Below are 20,472 nucleotides of genomic sequence, written 5' to 3'. Positions count from 1 at the left end.
CAGTCGCCGGTTTACCACTGTTCCTTCCTTGGACCACTTTTGATAGATACTGACCACTGCAGACCGGGAACACCCCACAAGAGCTGCAGTTTTGGAGATGCTCTGAACCAGTCGTCTAGCCATCACAATCTGGTCCGCTCAAATCCTCACGCTCGCCCATTTTTCCTGCTTCTAACATCAACTTTGAGGATAAAATGTTCACTTGCTGCCTAATATATCCCCCCCCACTAACAGGTGCCGTGATGAAGAGATAATCAGAGTTATTCACTTCACCTGAATGGTCATAATGTTATGCCTGGTCGGGTTGCAGCATGAAAGCCTTCAAACCTTAATGATCTGGAAGCTTCTGCATTAGAAAAAAAAGGTGAATATTTCACAAGAAAGGGGTCAGAAGATTAGTAGCACTTATCATAGTCTCTTATTAGAGTTTATGTGGGCAAAAATGATGTTCCTGAGACTGGGGGTTAAATAAATAATGATGAACATGGACATCTGTCAAAAGAACTGAAACTCAAATGATGTCTAATTTCTATACAGGGTTGAAGTATTTCCCATTGTGACTTCATAATTCTGGTTTATTGTCATTTCCTGGCTGCATGTGAGAGCGATGCGCTGATTTGATATTCCTGTTCGATATCACTGCCGGTACACACTGGTGCGCTCTGGGAATCAGTCTGCTTTAATTGGTATCGTTTCCTACAGCTCGGCCTTCAGGAGACATCGATTCTGTCCTAAGAAAAATAAATAAATAAATAAGAAGAGATTGTTCTCACCCACGTTCCCTCGTGTTTCTTAAGACGTTTAATCTCTGCTGCGAGAGGTTTAAATTCTGAACAATTGTAAAACTCTGGAGCTTCATTACTGACTGTAGAAATCACACACAAGTGTTACGAGGTCGAGTTACATACCTGCGTGTGCGTCCTCCATGGGGACCAAACTGCCAAGGTCACGCTTGACTTGCAAGGTTCCAGTGTTGCTCTGCAGTAGCACAGTCGCCTCACAGCAGGAAGGTCTTGGGTTCGATCCCCAGGTGGGGCGGTCCAGGTCCTTTCTGTGTGGAGTTTGCATGTTCTTTGTGTCTGTGTGGGTTTCCGCTGTGTTCTCCGATGTCCTTTCACAGTACAAAGACACGGGGTCTGTTCGAAATCCTAGAGGGCTGCCTTGCTGCCTACTGCGTACCTGTGCAGCTGCCTAATTAGAGAGGATTCTAATTCATTATTTATTCATTAGGATTTTAACGTCATGTTTTACACTTTGGTTACAGTCATGACAGACAAGGTTATATCGAACACAGTCATGGACAATTTAGTGTCTCCAATTCACCTCACTTGCACGTCTTTGGACTGTCGGAGGAAACCGGAGCTCCCGGAGGAAACCCACACAGACGAGGGGAGAACATGCAAACTCCACACAGAAAGGCCCCGGACCGCCAGTGACCTTCTTGCTTTGAGGCAACAGGGCTACCCACTGAGCCACTGTGCCGCCCGAGAGGATTCTAATAAGACATCAAACTCATAAGGCAGATTATTTAGACGCACTACTTATACAGCGATTACGTCACCGCAGTTTTAGCTTACTAAGCTTACACAGTTAGCCTCAGTCCATTCAAACCAATGGGCCAAGGCGGCCCAACCTGCTAGCACGCCAGCTAATGTCTCCCTCCGTGTATCGAAAATGGTTAAACTGTCCCCGACCAGCCTGAATTTACAAATAGCCGACACTTGTATAATTACACCTTTATACAGATTAAACTCAGACTCAGCTTTATTGTCATTCAACCACGTACATGATAGAACAAAATACAGTTTCCCAGGTCTCGGTGTGTGTGACATGAATAAAATAGAATAGAATAAACTAAGATAAGTAATAAAAAAAATAGAATAAACTGAGAAACTAAAAAAGTACAGAGTATTTACATATTAAGTATTGCACAAGAACATCAATGAGAATTTATTTACATTTGAAAAGAACTCCGTTGGTTGCTTCGCATTTGTCCGGCATATTTGTAATTTTTGTGAGAAGTTGTGCCGCACTGAATGCTGGGATTGCCTTCAGCGCTGGGGAAGCGTCAGACGCTCCCTCGTTATTCAGTCAGAATATCACTCAGCATTAAGGCACCTTATAAGGCAGCATTTTAGGGGATCTAAGAATTTAGACATGCCCTCTTCTCGGGAGAGATCACTAAGTTTTCGTGAGGTGAACTGGAGATACAAAATTGCCCATTAAAGTTGTGAACTGATGAAACTTGTGTAATGAGTAACTACCGTTCCTGTCATGAATGTAACCAAAGTGTAAAACATGACGTTACAGTTGTAACACACAAGTAACCATCGAACATTTACTGACAAAATGCACAAAATATAACATAGAACGACAAAGACTCGTAATTCCAAACACAATGGCTCTGATAAATTATTTGAAAAATACAGGACTTATAATCTATCTAATTTATCTTAATTATTCTTGATGTTGATGTACTATTTTGATTTTGTACTATGATTTGTATGGTGTATGTACGTATTTGTTTTGATTATTTGTCTTATGTAAAGCGTCTTTGAGTATCTTGAAAAGCGCTATATAAATAAAATGTATTATTATTATTATTATAATACACATGTAGAAATAAACACAGAAAGGACACAAGACAAAGAACATGAATAAATAACCCGAACAAAGCTAGGTACCTATCTTGCCATGAGAATGACCAATAGGTAAACATGGCGTTAAACAACAAACAAACAAACAAACAAACAAACGTTACAATCGTAATAAATAAAGAAGGAAAGAAACGGAGCGCTCGTCGTGCTACACTTCCGTTGGATCGAACGAGCCTCTGGATTGATGCTCATTGCCGTAACGTGATTGCTACACAACATGTGGGATTGTTCTCTCACATCGACGTGCAGGAGTTTAACTCGATTTTACGTGTGTTCTCCTCCGTCTTCCTTTAGTTCGGAACATCCCGCTGGAAACGTACTCTCTCCTGGAGTTCATTTAATCCTGTTAGTGCGGCGTGATTAAATGTTGAAGCGGTAGATTTATTTACCACTCTTTAGATTTCTTTAAACAGTTTAGCGAGATTTATTTACCTCTTGTTTCTGGGATAGAGGCTCATTCGGGGGTTCGGAGTGGGAGGGAGGTTTAACTGGATACTTGGATGGTTTGGGCTTTATACACTTCCACAGTGTTGCGAAATAAATCCTACACCGAATACCTTGTTTACTGTGTTATGTTTTATTCCTTTTATTTCTTTTCTTCCGTTTTCCCAGCCGAGACAGTGTAATTGCTCCTTGATGCGTGTACCTCTTTTGCACTGGAATAATTGTGCATTTATACAGCAAAAGAAAATCACTAACTGTTGATAAATCATCTATATAAGAACTACAAAATGAGTTCCGTACAGAACAGCGTTAGCGCAGTAGTAAAAGTTTCTCGTCTGAGGGAACATTGCAGCTCCTGATGAAAGGCTGAATATTAATTGACCAACAAATTTGCATGTGATTAAAGTACGACGCTTTACAGAGCGCAACAACCAAGCGCAGGAGAGGTTTCTGTGAGCTTGCAGATATTTTCCTCGTTCCCAGACTTATATAGCGGGGTGAGTAATGAGAGTGGTGTTAAAGCAGACCGTTTATGGAAGCGGTTTGTTTACACTGAAAACTTTGTTAGCGAAGTTCTGCTGGTTTCTGTACCATGTATCAAGAGTTTTACCATTTTTTGTGCAGAATAGTGAAGACAAATTGGTGCAAGCACATCTGGCGCCCTAGGCAAGATGCAGTTTACCCGCCACGTGCCCCCACAAGCCGAGATCGGACTATCAGGTTCAGAATCCAGCAACATATCGATCGTTACTTACTTATAAATATAACAACTCTTCATATGTATTGGTCAGATCCAGCTCTAGAGTTTCTACTAGATGTTTAGTGGTAGCTTAGTGGGTAGTGCTTTAGTCTATCAATAAAAATGTTGTTGGTTTAAATCCCCAATCGTAAAACTCTCGAGCTTTATTAGTGACCTGCAGAAATCACACGCAAGTTACATACCTTGGTGTGCGTCCTCCATGGGGACCAAACTGCCAAGGTCACACTTGACTCCAGCAAGGTTCCACTGTTGCTCTGCAGTAGCACAGCGCCTCACAGCAGGAAGGTCCTGGGTTTGATTCCCAGGAAGGGCGGTCTGGGGCCTTTCTGTGTGGAGTTTGCATGTTCTTTGTGTCTGTGTGGGTTTCCTCCAGGTGCTCCGGTTTCCTCCCACAGTCCAAAGACGTCCAAGTGAGGTGAATTGGAGATACAAAATTGTCCATGACTGTGTTCGATGTGAATCTTGTGTGACTGTAATGAGTAACTACCGTTTTTGTCATGAATGTAACCAAAGTGTAAAACATGACGTTAAAATCATAATAAACAAACAAACAAAGACACAGGGTCTGTCTGATAACCTAGTGAGCTGCCTTGCTGCCTACTGCCTACCTGTACAGCTGCCTCAGTAGAGAGGATTCTAATAAAACATCGACTCATAAGGCAGATTATTTAGACGCACTACTTCTCATGAGTCGTTAAAGCAGACCGTTTATGGAAGCGGTTTGTTTACACTAAACAACTTTGTTAGCAAAGTCTGCTGGATTTCTGTACCATGTATCATGAATTTTACCATTTTCTGTGCACATCTGGCGCCCTAGGCAAGATGCAGTTTACCCGCCACGTGTCCCCACAAGCCGAGATCAGACTATCAGGTTCAGGACCCAGGACAACATATCGATCGTTACTTATAAATGTAACAACTCTTCATATGTATTGTTCAGATCCAGCTCTAGAGCTTCTACTAGACGCTTGGTGGTAGCTTAGTGCGTAGTGCTTTAGTCTATCAATAGAAATGTTGTGGGTTTGAATCCTAGCTCTGCCACGCCGCCACTCTTGGGCCCTTGAGCAAGGCCCTTAACCCTCTCGGCTCCAGGGGCGGCGTACAAACTCTGTCTGTATGAACCCCAACCAGTTACAATACTGGACTAGTAGGGACGGTAGTGGTAGCTCATTGCTTAAGGTACTTGACTAGTAATCAGATGGTTGCCCCTTTTGGGACCCTGAGCGAGGCCCTTAACCCTCAATTGCTTAAACTGTATTCAGTCATAATTGTAAGTCTGCTTAATGCCACAAATATAAATACTAATCAGAAGGTTGCCAGTTGAAGCCTTACGTCTGCTGGGGCCCTTGAGTAAGGCCCTTAACCCTCTAGGCTCCAAAGGTATCCTACAAAATTTACTGTCTGAACCCCAACCATACAGATGGGCGGTGGTAGCTCAGTGGTTATAATACTGGACTAGTAATCAGAAGGTCGCTGGTTTAAGCCTTACATCTGCCAGGTTGCCACTGTTGGGCCCTTGAGAAAGGCCCTTAACAGTATGAGTGTAATGGCTGATATAAAATCTTTTCTGTTATTTTTAGCTCCTATTCTAGCATTTGATAGTCGATTTAATTAGAAATAACTGATGAGCGAGAGCAGCTCTTACAAGCAAGTAGCAGATCTGAATGACTTTGAGTTTATGTGCTTATAGTACACGGACGGGGTTTTATTTAAATCCATCTGAACAAAATACCATTTCATTACTCCTCTACCATCGTTAATGTAGCCACAACAATGAAACAATAATAAAAACAATAATAAAACCAGCTTCGGTTTTAACGTCGGTAACGTCCTGCCACGGCGAGAAGCACCCAGCTGATTAAAATCACAGCGGTCGTCCTATTCAGACCTAATGTTCACCCGAGCGTCAGCACGTCGACTCTGCACCGCTAAATATGTTCAGGAATCGTTCAGAAAAGCAAAAAAACGCAATCAGAACGTGTTCGGAGTCGGTCCCTGGTCCCGCTGTGCTAGAGAGGACCCCGTCATTACTCGCTGCGAGACGTCGACTCCAGAGTTTGATAATTAGCATCGCAGCGTTTATTGATAAATATTCCCTTCAGCGTGATCGTGAGGGGTCTGTGTGTGTGTGTGTGTGTGTGTGTGTGTGTGTGTGTCTCCTGGTGAGTGTTTGAGTGTCTTCCGGGGCACTAATATAGATCTAGACACCTCTGTGTGACGTCTGTCTCTAACCCATATGCTCACTCACAACTCAGGGATTGTGCACGGTGGCTCGGTGAGTAGCACTGTCGCCTCACAGCAAGAAGGTCCTGGGTTTTATCCCCAGGTGGAGAGGTCCGGGTCCTTTCTGTGTGGAGTTTGCATGTTCTCCCCGTGTCTGTGTAGGTGTCCTTTGGTAGCTCCGGTTTCCTCCCACAGTCCAAAGACGTGCAAGTGAGGTGAATTGGAGATACAAAATTGTCCATGACTGTGTTTGACGTTAAACTTGAATCTTGTGTAATGAGTAACTACCGTTCCTGTCATGAATGTAACCAAAGTGTAAAACATGACGTTAAAATCTTAATAAATACATAAGTAAATAAATAAATATTTTGTCACAACAATTTTTCAGTTCTTTGTGCAAAATAGTGAACACAAATTGGTGCGAGCACATCTGGCGCCCTAGGCAGGATCAGACTATCGAGATTAGAATCCAGAACAACACACCGGCGTTATATTTTGCCACAAGTTTGCGTCTTTAGGCTTGTTGAACATCTTGTCTTGCAGGCTTGAACCTCAGGTGGGTAAACAGGTTTCCGTCAGAACCACCTCAGGGTAAAACAACAGAAAATGTAGGTAGAATGTCAGTTTTGATGAGAGTAGCTTGAAACTCCGGCACCCCAAATTATTACAGCAGTCAGATGACCTTGGTGTATTTCACACCTGAGCATTGTACGGCCCGGCCCGCGGGCCACATCTGGCCCTTTGGGTGTCCCCAACCGGCCTGCATGAGGTCAGTGGGGCTGCCGCTTTTTCATTTCTACAACGTTTCAATTCATATAAGCGTTCATATTATCCTCTCAGCACTACTTGCTGTGTGCATGATCTAAGTCGTATTTTGTCCAGTCACTGGTTGGCGTCATTAAGAAGTTTGGAAACACTTAAAACTGGCACAAAACTAAGAGGTGGTTTGTACACTGTGGCAGCACCAGCGCCATGTTGCACGTCTATATTGTTTCATTAAGCTTCTTAATCACGGAGATCTTGGAATACCGTATTCCGTAGCGAGTTCAGTTAGACCGCCGCGCACTTTGCTGCGTTGGTCTCGCGATTGCTGCGGCGCTCAAAGCACAAAAAGGATTTAATGAGACGTGGCTACATCTAACTATTTTATTTCTGCTATAAGTTTAAGCACTTTGCTCTGTGTACGGAACGCCATAATCACGTGCTGCACTCGAGAATGTGATAATATGGACATAAATCCTGTTTTACATTTAGTTTTGTGCTGTATTATTATGCCGTACAGTTTGTTGTTTAAATTAAAGAAGCTTAAATGAGATTCTGAATGAGATTTTTGAAGAAAAATTAATAGTTTAGATTAATCAATAAAGATAGTCTATAAGAAAAATAGTCATTAGTGGCAGCCCTAAACATCACACACAATACAACAGGGTAGGGCTGGGCGGCGTGACCAAAAATTTGTATCACGGTATTTTTTAAGTTTCTGATGGTTTCACAGTTAATCACAGTATGTTTTTTTTTGTATGACTGGGACTTTTTACATCCCTACTCAACTATAACATTTGATCAGAACTGTACAATTTACTGCTTTATATAAAGAAATACAATTAACATTGAGCAGATTTAAGTTCACCATATTGTTCCGGCCCTCCACAACAGTCCCAGTTTCTTCTTGGTCCTTTGGTAAATGTAATTGCCCACCTCTGGTGTAACTGCAGTGCTGAGAATGGCTCACCTGTATAACATCTGGACAGTAGCGATCCTTTCCTTTTGGGCTGCAGTCAGTTGTATAACCATGTAGTGCGTGTATATATGGTGGTATAGCTCATAAATTAACCAATGAATGTACATTTACGACAGGAGAAAATAATAGACTCATGTTTGTGTTACACTGTGGGTTCGTTCCATGTCTCATTGTTCCACACGCCGGCGTTCTGGCCTCCCTTCGCGTACAAGCATTTTACACACGGCCAAAGCACTCAATTAACCTGATTGATCACCCTCTAATTGACCCATGGAGTGAAAACGCGATCCATCTCATTGATGAAGCCGAGCAAATTAGCTGGGCTCCGGACCCCGGATTGTTTGTTTATGCCGTCCGTGCTTCCAGCGCTATTCATTTTCTCAATACTCTCATCCCACTGTGCCTTTCTTCTCTATCGGTGGGAAACCTGTAAAGCAGGGAGGAGAGGAAGGGAAGGCAGGAGAAGGGATGGACTTGTTGAGAAAGCGGCTAATTAGCACATTTGATGCATCGCTGCAGTTTCCGTTCGGATACTCTGCTGACGATAGCTGACAACTTTTACTGTCTCATTAGAAGCGGCTCAAGAGTATTTTGTCTTTTAGCTTAAATGGGCGTCATAAAACTTCCCACTGGGTTTAATGTCGTACCGTCACCTACCAGCACTTAATCTGCCGTAATTGCTTCACTGACCTCTCTGGTGTACAGCGTGGGCGGGATTTAGCAGATGCTTTTATACAAATCAGTCTATATTTCAGAGTGATCACATTGCAAGCAGTTGAGGGTTAAGGGTCTTGGGCGAGGGCTTAACAGTTGCAACATGGCAGTGTTGTATAGTCCAGTATGCAGCCCAAAAAATACTCCAGTACCTTAACCGCTGAGCTAACACGCCCCTAACGTTTAGGGATTATCTGTTATTCTGTCATGGACCACCACAGAGCAGGTATTATTTAGGTGGTGGATCATTCTCAGCACTGCAGTGACACTGACATGGTGGTGGTGTGTTAGTGTGTGTTGTGCTGGTATGAGTGGATCAGACACAGCAGCGCTGCTGGAGTTTTTAAATACCGTGTCCTCTCACTGTCCACTCTATTAGACACTCCTACCTAGTCGGTCCACCTTGTAGATGTAAAGTCAGAGACGATCGTTCATCTATTGCTGCTGTTTGAGTCGGTCATCTTCTAGACCTTCATCAGTGGTCACAGGGCGCTGCCCACGGGCTGCTGTTGGCTGGATATTTTTGGTTGGTGGACTATTCTCAGTCCAGCAGTGACAGTGAGGTGTTTAAAAACTCCAGCAGCGCTGCTGTGTCTGATCCACTAATACCAGCACAACACACACTAACACACCACCACCATGTCAGTGTCACTGCAGTGCTGAGAATGATCCACCACCTAAATAATACCTGCTCTGTAGTGGTCCTGTGTGGGTCCCGACCATTGAAGAACCCTGGGCGCCAGTCCATCGTAGGGCTTTGACCAACCCACCTTCCCCAGACATGGTCAATCATGTCTGTATAGCACCCTTGAGAACCGGGTTTTATTGGGTAAGCGTAATAGAGCGCTGCACTACATTCGGATCAGAACTGCATAATTTCCGCCCATTATAAATGAGTTTGACTCGTGTTGAAGGGTTGATGGATTGGAACTTCTCATCATTCACGCTCATCCCCCTGCTTTTATTCTCATCTGAGGCCAATTTTGCTGAACTTCAAAGTCTAGGAGGCTAAAATGATAGAAGTGTCTGGAGGTATTAAAATACCCGGCTCATATTCAGAGCGGTGTACGGCGGGGGCGGTACACACCCCTTGTATGGGTTCCCCGTTCCTCCCTCTACTTCCGTTCTCCGCCCTGATTTTCTTCTCCTTCACCCCTGTCCTGCTCTCCCTCATCTCAGTCGTGCACACACTCGACTGTAGATTGATTTCAGATTTATCGGCGGCGACACCCATGGCGGAGGGAGAGGCGGGGTGAGCGGCTCCGTGCCGCGCCGCCCTCGGCTCCGTCCATCACTCAGCGTTCACGACTGACCTACAGAGCGGGCAGACGTCTGAAAGACTTCTCAAAGGCTTTTTCAGCTGCTCCATTTTACTCTTTTATGCAAAACGACTTACAGTACTGTGACAGTATATTGTCTAAGCAACTGAGGGTTAGGGGCCTTGCTTGAGGGCCCAACAGTGACAACATGACTGATGGGGATTGAACCAGCGACCTTTTGATTACTAGTTCAGTACTTCAACCACTAGGCTACAATTCCCCTACCTTTACCTCGAATTAGCGATGTTATTGGTTCATATAAGGTCAACAGAACAATACACTGTTCTTTAAACACCAAAAGTATATGGACGCCTCACCATGAGCTTGTTGCTAAAACAGCCAAGCTCGTCAAACCATGACTTTATAAACCTTGCTTTGTGCACAGGGGCCCTAAAGGCAATAATTAAAAGGCTTGTCCACATACTTTTGGACGAGCCTTTTAATTAGTGATGTATTTATTTTGTATTTATTGTTATCTTTGATAACTGTAATATCTAACAAGATGGGTCTGGAGCCTTTACTGTACACTGGCAGGAATACACAGTGGGCACGGTACCAGTTCATTACAGGGCATCACTCACTCTCAAGCACATAGGGGCAGTTTGGAATCGCCAATCCACCAATTGGCCTGTTTTTGGAAGGTCAGAAGTACTCAACAGAGACCCACATGGATCTGGGTAAACAAATACACCTCCTCACACTGACCAGAGGTCTTTAGGTCTGTGCCCTTGTGCCATCGTTAGTTAAAATTCAACATGTTTATTTATTTTTAAATCACTGATGTTCTTTCTAAACGTCCTCGTGTTGATTTGGTCTGCAGGTGACCGACAGATCGGTGGAAGCGTTCGCTGAGTTCTGTCCCGAGCTGCAGTTTGTGGGCTTCATGGGATGTTCAGTGACCTCACAAGGTGTCATCCACCTCACCAAGGTAAGAGACTTTATACTATTTCCTTACCAGCGTCTTCGCGTCAACGTTGTGACCCACGTGCGTTCCGTTGTTGCAGCGAGATAATCCGCTAGCTCCCGGGTTTGAATCTCGACTCTCTAGCAGACAAAATTGGCCTCCAGTCTGATGAGTGGGAAAGACCGGAATAAAGTGTGGGGTTATCAACGCTGTGTAAGGACCTTGGTTGTCCAGGGAGCCTGTACAGAGTATTAGGAGGCAGATCAGCACCAAATTCTTCTTACTAGCAGGAATTTGTATGGGGTCTGTCTCCAAACCGAGTGAGCTGCCTTGCTGCCTACTGCCTGCCTGATCAGCTGCCTCAGTAGAGAGTATTCTAATAAGACATCGAACTCATAAGGCAGATTATTTAGATGCACTAGTTAGACAGAGATTATGTCACTGCAGTTTTACGAATACGAATCCTTTTGAATCCTTTTTTAGCTTACTAACGCCAAGTTCACAGTACACGACTTTCCAAGTGGTCAGGTCGGTGTGTATTTCACACTACACGACTGATCGGTGATAGGGGGTTTCACGCTACACCATCTATCACCAACTGGAATCGTAGGCGAGCTTCTCTGGTCTCCCAAACTACGTCAACAAGTAGCGAGCGATCAAAGTTTGTGCTCTGATGTGCAGCGTAAATTCAAAGAGGAAAAATAAATGAATCTGAGTGGATTTGGCAACACTTGAACAGCATGGATTGTTCTATAGTGAGTTGGAGGTTAATAAATATTTTTATGCGATGCAGCGTTGGTGTTCTGTAGAGAACGATAAGGTCAGAAATACTGTAAAACTTGTGTGTGCGCTGATGTATTCTGATATAAACTATATTACGCCCCTGTCCCACCTTTTTACACTCCTCTCCTGCGTTTCCCCTCACACCGTATCTTGCGTTCTCATTGGCTGTTCCACATAGCACTCATTGCCAGTCGGGCAACTCAGATCCAGATATCTGACATGCTAGATATCTCACTGTTGGGTAGTTCACACATAGCAACTGAGAGCCGAGTTTTGATCGCCGAGCGAACGACGAGTTTCCTCCGAGCCGGCAAATCTAGCGCTGACCAGTTGCCGAGCGAAAATCAGGGCAAGAATCGTGTAGTGTGAACCAGGCATTAGCTAACACAGTTAGCCTCAGGCCATTCGAACCGATGGGCTGAGGCGGCACAACCCGCTGGCATGCCAGCTAACGCCTCCATCCGTGTATCGAAAACAGTTAAACTATCCCTGACCAGACCTTTATACAGATTATACATCAAAAAAAAGTTAAAACGCTTTAAAAGTTGTCCTGCACTGAATGCTGGGATGCTATATTTGTGAGCCCAGGTTGGGATTTGAACCTTACAATTATCACTGAATACATTGCAAGCTATTGAGGGTTAAGGGCCTCGATCAGGGGCCCGACAGTGTCAACTTGTCCATGGTGGGGCTTAAATATTCAACCTTAAGATAACTAAAGCCCTCATTGGTACCACTATTATTTCATTTTTTAATGTTCTACCACTGCTTTATCCTGGTCAGGGTCGTGGTGGGGTGTGCCTAGTGTTTACTGGTTGAACCGGACCCGTCTGTATGCGCACTACACTCATTATGGAAACTCTACTGAGCTTTTTGGAGGGAAGTGGTTAATACCAAACGCCTGTAATTGCTTTAGGTGTTTATAATAAATGGATTTGTCGTCCTGATGGTATTAAAATGCGGCCCAGTGCAGATCCTCAGTATCTGAGGACAAAAAGCTAAATGGAAGCTAAAAAAAAAACAACCACAGGCAAACTGCTGCTAGTCTGACTTTCATAGTGTGGGAATTTTCCTAAAATATGACCATATTATACCATTCACCTGGTGGCAGCATTATGTGGCGTGACAATTATTGAAATGAGGTCCCACATCCACCTCGCCTCTCTACGGCTTTTTATCTCCATCTCATTTAGGGCCGGAATCCGAAATTGAAAATAAGCCTCGCTTTCCACCAGAGGGACCTGCTTCATTCAGCAGCTCACAGCACAGGCTTCCTCCTAAACCCCAGCCCCCCCCCACGAATAAATAAATAAATGAATTAATGAATGAATAAAAATCAGCATTAGGATTTTAAAGAAATAAAAAACATGAGATTTATTGGTGGGTCCATTTGGATGCACTGGACATGTGATAAAAATACTTTTCCATGATTGAGTTATCATATCATTAAAGCTTTTATTAGACCTTAAATCCATGTATCAGGGAAGTATTTTATCAGCTCCACTTACCATATAGAAGCACTTTGTTGTTCTACAATTACTGACTGTAGTCCATCTGTTTCTCTACATGCTTTGTTAGCCCCCTTTCACCCTGTTCTTCAATGGTCAGGACCCCCACAGGACCACCACAGAGCAGGTATTATTTAGGTGGTGGATCATTCTCATGGTGGTGGTGTGTTAGTGTGTGTTGTGCTGGTATGAGTGGATCAGACACAGCAGCGCTGCTGGAGTTTTTAAACACCTCACTGTCACTGCTGGACTGAGAATAGTCCACCATCCAAAAATATATCCAGCCAACTGCGCCCCGTGTGCAGCATCCTGTGACCACTGATGAAGGTCTAGAAGATGACCGACTCAAACAGCAGTAATAGATGAGCGATCGTCTCTGACTTTACATCTACAAGGTGGACCAACTAGGTAGGAGTGTCTAATAGAGTGGACGGTGAGTGGACACGGTATTTAAAAACTCCAGCAGCGCTGCTGTGTCTGATCCACTCATACCAGCACAACACACACTAACCCACCACCACCATGTCAGTGTCACTGCAGTGCTGAGAATGATCCACCACCTAAATAATACCTGCTCTGTGGTGGTCCTGTGGGGGTCCTGACAATTGAAGAACAGGGTGAAAGGGGGTTAAAAAGGTATGTAGAGAAACAGATGGACTACAGTCAGTAATTGTAGAACTACAAAGTGCTTCTATATGGTAAGTGGAGCTGATAAAATGGACAGTGAGTGTAGAAACAAGGAGGTGGTTTTAATGTTATGGCTGATCAGTGGATATAACCACAAGATTGATGGTATAGCCCTTCCCACTGAAGTCGTGTCCACATACTTTTGGTCCTATAGTGTACGTGAACCAACGGCCGGGCCCTGAACACTGTGACCGAGGAGTAATCACGATCTAACTTGTACTTTAATAACTCATCGCGGTTTATTGTTTCTCCGAGAGCCGATGCACGTCTGCTAATCAGCTTCATATTGAAGCACCTGCTTCAGGATCAAATCCTCCAAGCTCACTCCTTCTCATTTCTCCTAAATGAGCTCCCCTCCCTCCACTCTGGTTTGTGAGGATCTCTCTCCAGGATCATCCATCATCATCCACAGAAATGAGCCGCATTCAGGAATGGAATTTTTGATGAGTCTCCGGGCTGCGGTTCCACCTGACTTTGCTCGTGACGTCCTGAGTCGCAGCGCAGTTTAAAAAGTCATCCGAAAGTACTTGTCAAGTTAAGTCCAATTTAAGTACTAGTCAAGTCGAATTTAAGTACTTGTCAAGTGAAGTCGAATTTAAGTGCTAGTCTAGTCGAATTCAAGTACTAGTCAAGTCAAATTTAAGTATAAGTCAAGTCGAATTTAAGTACTAGTCGAGTCGAATTTAAGTACTAGTCGAGTCGAATTTAAGTACTAGTCTAGTCGAATTCAAGTACTAGTCAAGTCAAATTTAAGTATAAGTCAAGTCGAATTTAAGTACTAGTCTAGTCGAATTCAAGTACTAGTCAAGTCAAATTTAAGTATAAGTCAAGTCGAATTTAAGTACTAGTCGAGTCGAATTTAAGTACTAGTCAAGTCAAGTCAAATTTAAGTATGTCAAGTCGAATTTAAGTACTAGTCAAGTCAAATTAAGTACTAGTCAAGTCGAATTTAAGTACTAGTCAAGTCGAATTCAAGTACTAGTCAAGTCGAATTTAAGTACTAGTCAAGTCGAATTTAAGTACTAGTCAAGTCGAATTTAAGTATGTCAAGTCAAGTCGAATTTAAGTACTAGTCAAGTCGAATTTAAGTACTAGTGAGTCAAGTCGAATTTAAGTATATCAAGTCAAGTCGAATTTAAGTACTAGTCAAGTCGAATTTAAGTACGTCAAGTCGAATTTAAGTACTTGTCGAGTTTAAGTACTAGTCAAGTCAATTCAAGTCGAATTTAAGTACTAGTCAATTCAAGTTGAATTTAAGTATGTCAAGTCAAGTCGAATTTAAGTACTAGTCATGTCGAATTTAAGTACTAGTCAAGTCAAGTCGAATTTAAGTACTAATCAAGTCGAATTTAAGTACTAATCAAGTCAAGTACTAGTCAAGTCCATTCAAGTCGAATTTAAGTACTAGTCAAGTCAAGTCGAATTTAAGTACTAATCAAGTCAAGTCGAATTTAAGGTCAAGTCAAGTCGAATTTAAGTACTAGTCAAGTCAAGTCGAATTTAAGTACTTATCAAGTCAAGTCGAATTTAAGGTCAAGTCAAGTCGAATTTAAGTACTAATCAAGTCAAGTACTAGTCAAGTCAATTCAAGTCGAATTTAAGTACTAGTCAAGTCAAGTCGAATTTAAGTACTAGTCAAGTCAAGTCGAATTTATTTACATAACGCTTTTTACAATGAACATTGTCTCAAAGCAACTTTACAGAATCCAGGACCAACAGACCAAAAACCCCTATAGAGCAAGCTGAGGGCGACAGTGGCAGGGAAAAACTCCCTTAAAATAACAGGAAGAAACCTTGAGATTCAGCAGGGACCCCGTCCTTTTTGGGTAGCCTAGAGGATACTTTAAATAAATAGGATTTACACAGATCATACAAACACAAGTTATAACTAGCAAAAAATAATTGGAGTTCTTCATTATTCAGTCCAGTCTGTTATAGTCAGTTGTGAGTTGTGGACATGTGTGGTGCAAACACACCAGGTTTCCATCCCATCTAGTAGGAGCAGCATTGTTGGCACTGCAGTCTCGACTTACAGTCTTTAACCTGGAGAGGGTGAACAGGTACTGGTGTGTTACTGTTATTAACTCCTCTATCATTTTTATTTGCGTCAAGTACTGCTTCCAACGTACACCAAATTAGGGGCAGTTGTAGCCTAGAGGTTAAGGTACTGGACTAGTAATTGAAAGGTTGCTGGTTCAAGCCCCAACACTGACAGGTTGTAACTCTTGGGCCCTTTAGCAAGGCCCTTAACCCTTAATTGCTTAGACTGTATACTGTTACTGTACTGTAAGTCGCTTTGGATGTAAATTTGCGAGTAAGAGCTGTTAGTGTGGACCGGCTGTAGACCCTGACTTTAAGAGAGCTTGATCAAGACAAGCTGGCAGAAGTTTGAATGCTGAATCTGGCACTGGCTTCTTACTTTTGGCATTCTTCTACCATACTGCCCATTTAATAAACATTTGCATCTCCATTGTGATGTTTAGCAAAAGCTTTTATCCAAAGCGACTTACGTTTTTGGCTAAATTCGATTTGAGCATTTGAGAGTTAAAGGTCTTGCTCAGGGGGCCAACAGTGGCATCTTGGCGGTGGTGGCTTGAACTGGTACCTTCTGATTACTAGTCTGGTACCTTAATCTACAAGCATTTACAGTCAGGCATACAAATACCTTCTATTTTATGTTCACGGCGTTTAATCGAAGTTTTATCTAGTGCAGTTTACAGAATACAATGAAAGCAACTGAAGGTTAATTGGCTTTGCCCAGGGGCTCAACAGTTGAATCTTGCCGATGGTGGAGCTTGAACCTGCAACCTTTTATTTTACTAGGCTAGTATCTTCACTTCTGAGCTAGCACTGGCCTTTTGATAAGTATGTGGTAAAAAGCAGATTTATTTTTCAGTAGTGCTGTGTTGTGTTCACCTTTTACCTCAGAGGAGCAGCAGTATGATCAGCATGATGCTTAAAAGGTTAAACAGGGCAGCTTTTATATTTATACACACACTGATCAGCCAAAACATTAAAACCACCTCCTTGTTTTTACACTCACTGTCCATTTTATCAGCTCCACTAACCATACAGGATCTGTTTCTCTGCATGCTTTGTTAACCCCCTTTCACCTTGTTTTTCAATGGTCAGGACCCCCACAGGACCACCACAGAGCAGGTATTATTTAGGTGGTGGATCATTCTCAGCGCTGCAGTGACACTGACATGGTGGTGGTGTGTTAGTGTGTGTTGTGCTGGTATGAGTGGATAAGACACAGAAATGCTCACTGTCACTGCTGGACTGAGAATAGTCCACCAACCAAAAATATCCAGCCAGCAGCGCCCCGTGGGCAGCGTCCTGTGACCAGCGTCCTGTGACCACTGATGAAGGTCTAGAAGATGACCGACTCAAACAGCAGCAATAGATGAGCGATCGTCTCTGACTTTACATCTACTGTACAAGGTGAAGCAACTAGGTAGGAGTGTCTAATAGAGTGGACAGTGAGTGGACACGGTATTTAAAAACCTCCAGCAGCACTGCTGTGTCTGATCCACTCATACCAGCACGACACACACTAACACACTACCACCATGTCAGTGTCACGGCAGTGCTGAGAATGATCCACCACCTAAATAATACCTGCTCTGTGGGGGTCCTGATCATTAAAGAACAGAGTGAAAGCAGGTTAAAAAAAGTATGTAGAGAAATAGATGGACTACAGTCAGTAATTGTAGAAATCATACATCATAATCTGATGCTGCAACAGTGATTAAAAAATTTAAAAATTGATCAATATTTGACAAAGTGATGGGCTTATATATAATATATAATTCAACACCCAATGCAAATTGGGTTTATAAACAAATTAATCCAATCAAACATGAACAATTTGTCCAGCTTAATATTATCTCTAAAGTATTTGGACTCCCCTTTAATATTTGTCACACTCATTAAGTGTTTGAGTTACTGTAGCATTTCTATCAGCTCTAAACAGTCTGGCCATGGTCCACTGACCATGTCACATCAAAAAGACATCGTTCCTCTTTACTGGACACTGAATGTACCTACAAGCTGGTCTGTAAGTGAACCACAAAGCAAACTGTGGAGCTTTTCATGTGTCTGTGTTTATGTCTGGATCAAACTGGCTTATATTTTCCAGCAGTTCTGTCCTAATTTAAGCTCACAAAGGCTGCGTCCTGAATGGCTCCTTGTGTCATAGAATTGAGTACTTTATTAGGCACTGAAATGAACAATCTGGCAACGCTTGGTGGACACTTTTATGAAAACATACCTCAATTCTTCATGTCAACAGCGTCGGTTTTTCCGAATTATTCTAAGCACCGGTTTTATTGACTCGGCGCTGTGATTTGATGTTGGTTTTGCATCATTTTTAAAGCCCAGTAAAACGTCTCTAAACGCTCCATTAAAGGCCAAATCCAACTCAGTCCTGTTGGTCTCAGCTGCAGCATTACTTACGATGAGAGAAACGCTGTGCCGTCGTATTGCTGAACCTGCACTAATAAAGAGGACAGATGTGGAACAGACTGGGAATTGATGGGGAGCCGAGTGATGTCACAAGTCATGAAGTGTTACGTTTGGTTTCTCAGCGGTGCAGAACAAATCCAGCACAATCAGATGAAGATTTGTTTTTTGTACAATTGGGGTGCATTTAGGATTTGTTAGTGATAACATTTTAATATAATAATCACTGTTAGGTTCAAATGTGAAAGCTTTGACTTTGTCATGATGCAGGCGTGTCATGTCGGTTTTTCATCATTTATAAACCCTGCTTCAGTGGTCGGCCTTCCGAAATTTGCTTTAATGTCTGAAACCAATCGTTCGAGACGTAGTTAATCATGCAGGTTCTAAACCTTCTGTGTCATCAAATAAATTCACACACATCTGCACATGCTGATCTCCACGTTCGTCCACTTCTGTTCAGGCGACTCAGGCTACTAACCAGGGTCCTTACACAGTGTTAAAGACCCCACTCCTTTTTTTTTTAGTCTGTCTTTTCCCACGCAGCAGACTTTAGTGGCCAATTTTGTCAATCGTGCTTGCTAGAGGGCGCCCAGCCAATCAGTAGCAGACTTACTCTCTAGCGGAATAAACTGAGCTCCACTACAGCATTTTGTCAAAGTTGTACTTTGACTGTCTGTCCTTCCCCCATCATCCTTCTTGATGTACCTCACTAGTAATCAGATTACCAGCACTGCCAGGTTGAAACTGTCAGGCCCTTGAGCAAGACTCTTAGCCTTTAGTTGCGTCTGCTGAATGCTAAAGGTGTAAATGATTCATGTTAATTCTTGCTGTCTGGTAGAAGCACTTGCACTATCTCTGCATACGGGCTACTGGCAACTGAAATAATACGGCGACTGCACCCGTTTTGGAGGGGTTACACAATATTCTCTTTGCTTAAGGATGTGAACTGCACAGCTTCCTGTATGAACTACAGCCACAGGCTGTCTGATGTCCACTTTTATTCATGAGTCATGTTTAATGTAACACACACACACACCTTGTAATTAAGTTTTTAAAGAAAAATGTAAATTCATAAAGAATTTAAGTCCAAAATTCTACATTTGAAACATTTTGGGGGTTTAATATTGCTCACTATAGACGTTTGATATTTAATATGCGTTTTCCGCATAGCTAAATCACTTCACGCTGGGATGCGTCGCTCTCTCCAGTTCTCTTGCTTTAGTTTTATTGAGATCTACTTTTACTGTCTTTCCCCTGACGTCCTCTTAAGATTTATTTTCGGAAAAGATAAAGCCAAGCCGCACCTTGTTAACTCATCAGATTATACGCTGATGTTCTTTAACGACAGTCCTGCAAATCTACCGTCGTGTCACGTCTTCCATCAGTGCTTTCCACACTCGTACCCAAAAAATGATGCCACCTGTGCAACAAGTCCAGTCATGAAATTTCCTCACTACTAAATATTCCACAGTCGACTGTCAGTGCTATTATAACAAAGTGGAAGCGATTGGGAACAACAGCAACTCGGCCACGAAGTGTTAGGCCACGTAAAATGACAGAGCGGGGTCAGCGGATGCTGAGGAACATAGTGCGCAGAGGTCACCAACTTTCTGCAGAGTCAATCGCTACAGACCTCCAAACTTCATGTGGCCTTCAGATTAGCTCAGGAACAGTGTGTAGAGCTTCATGGAATGAAAATAGCCCCAAAATATAGACAAAAGACAAGATAGAATAAGCAGACAGAAATATAATACCTGCCATAAAATGACACATATGAGATAAACATGGCATCAAATCCAAATAAATAAATGCCATTTTAAAAATTACAATTATTTACAGAAGAAAGAGCTGAAATTAGATTTTTTTTTGGACTAGACTAGTATTCAGCAGTTTCATCTGTATATTTTTTTCTATTTTTATTAAAATAAACAAATGATCTCAAGGGCAATGATGACTTTTGCTGCTTAGCTGTATTTCTGCATTTTTGAGTCTCGTTGAGTAGATTTATTGGCATTTAGTGGTATGGAAGGATGGAGCATTGATGGCTGGGAAAGTGTGGAGACCATCTCATGAGACTTCATCTTCCCAGTATAACCTCTGGTCATGGTCCCTGTGCACTCACCCTTTCCTCCTACGATAGCCACGATAGCCACGGCTCATCTGTTGTATGGGTTAACACGTTAACATTAAATTGGCACGTGCGTATTTAATTCATGATTTAGTACAGCATCGTTTTCCTCTTCATCCTGCTTCACATACCCCCGTCAT

General features: G+C 42.7%; 1 protein-coding gene across 2 annotated transcripts in view; it reads left to right on the top strand.

Annotated features, from left to right (window-relative positions):
- The window catches only part of fbxl17 (F-box and leucine-rich repeat protein 17), a 376,795-nt gene that overhangs the window by 114,093 nt on the left and 242,230 nt on the right, over window positions 1–20,472 (top strand). For both annotated transcript variants that reach the window (XM_062998260.1, XM_062998261.1), the window contains exon 6: window positions 10,679–10,786. In XM_062998260.1, coding sequence (XP_062854330.1) covers window positions 10,679–10,786 — 108 coding nt within the window. The remainder of the gene's footprint in view (window positions 1–10,678; window positions 10,787–20,472) is intronic.

This window comes from Trichomycterus rosablanca, chromosome 7 (genome assembly GCF_030014385.1).
Source record: "Trichomycterus rosablanca isolate fTriRos1 chromosome 7, fTriRos1.hap1, whole genome shotgun sequence".
Classification (NCBI taxonomy): Eukaryota; Metazoa; Chordata; class Actinopteri; order Siluriformes; family Trichomycteridae; genus Trichomycterus; species Trichomycterus rosablanca.
Note: the sequence above shows the minus strand (reverse complement) of the source record. Positions and strands in the feature narration are given on the sequence as shown.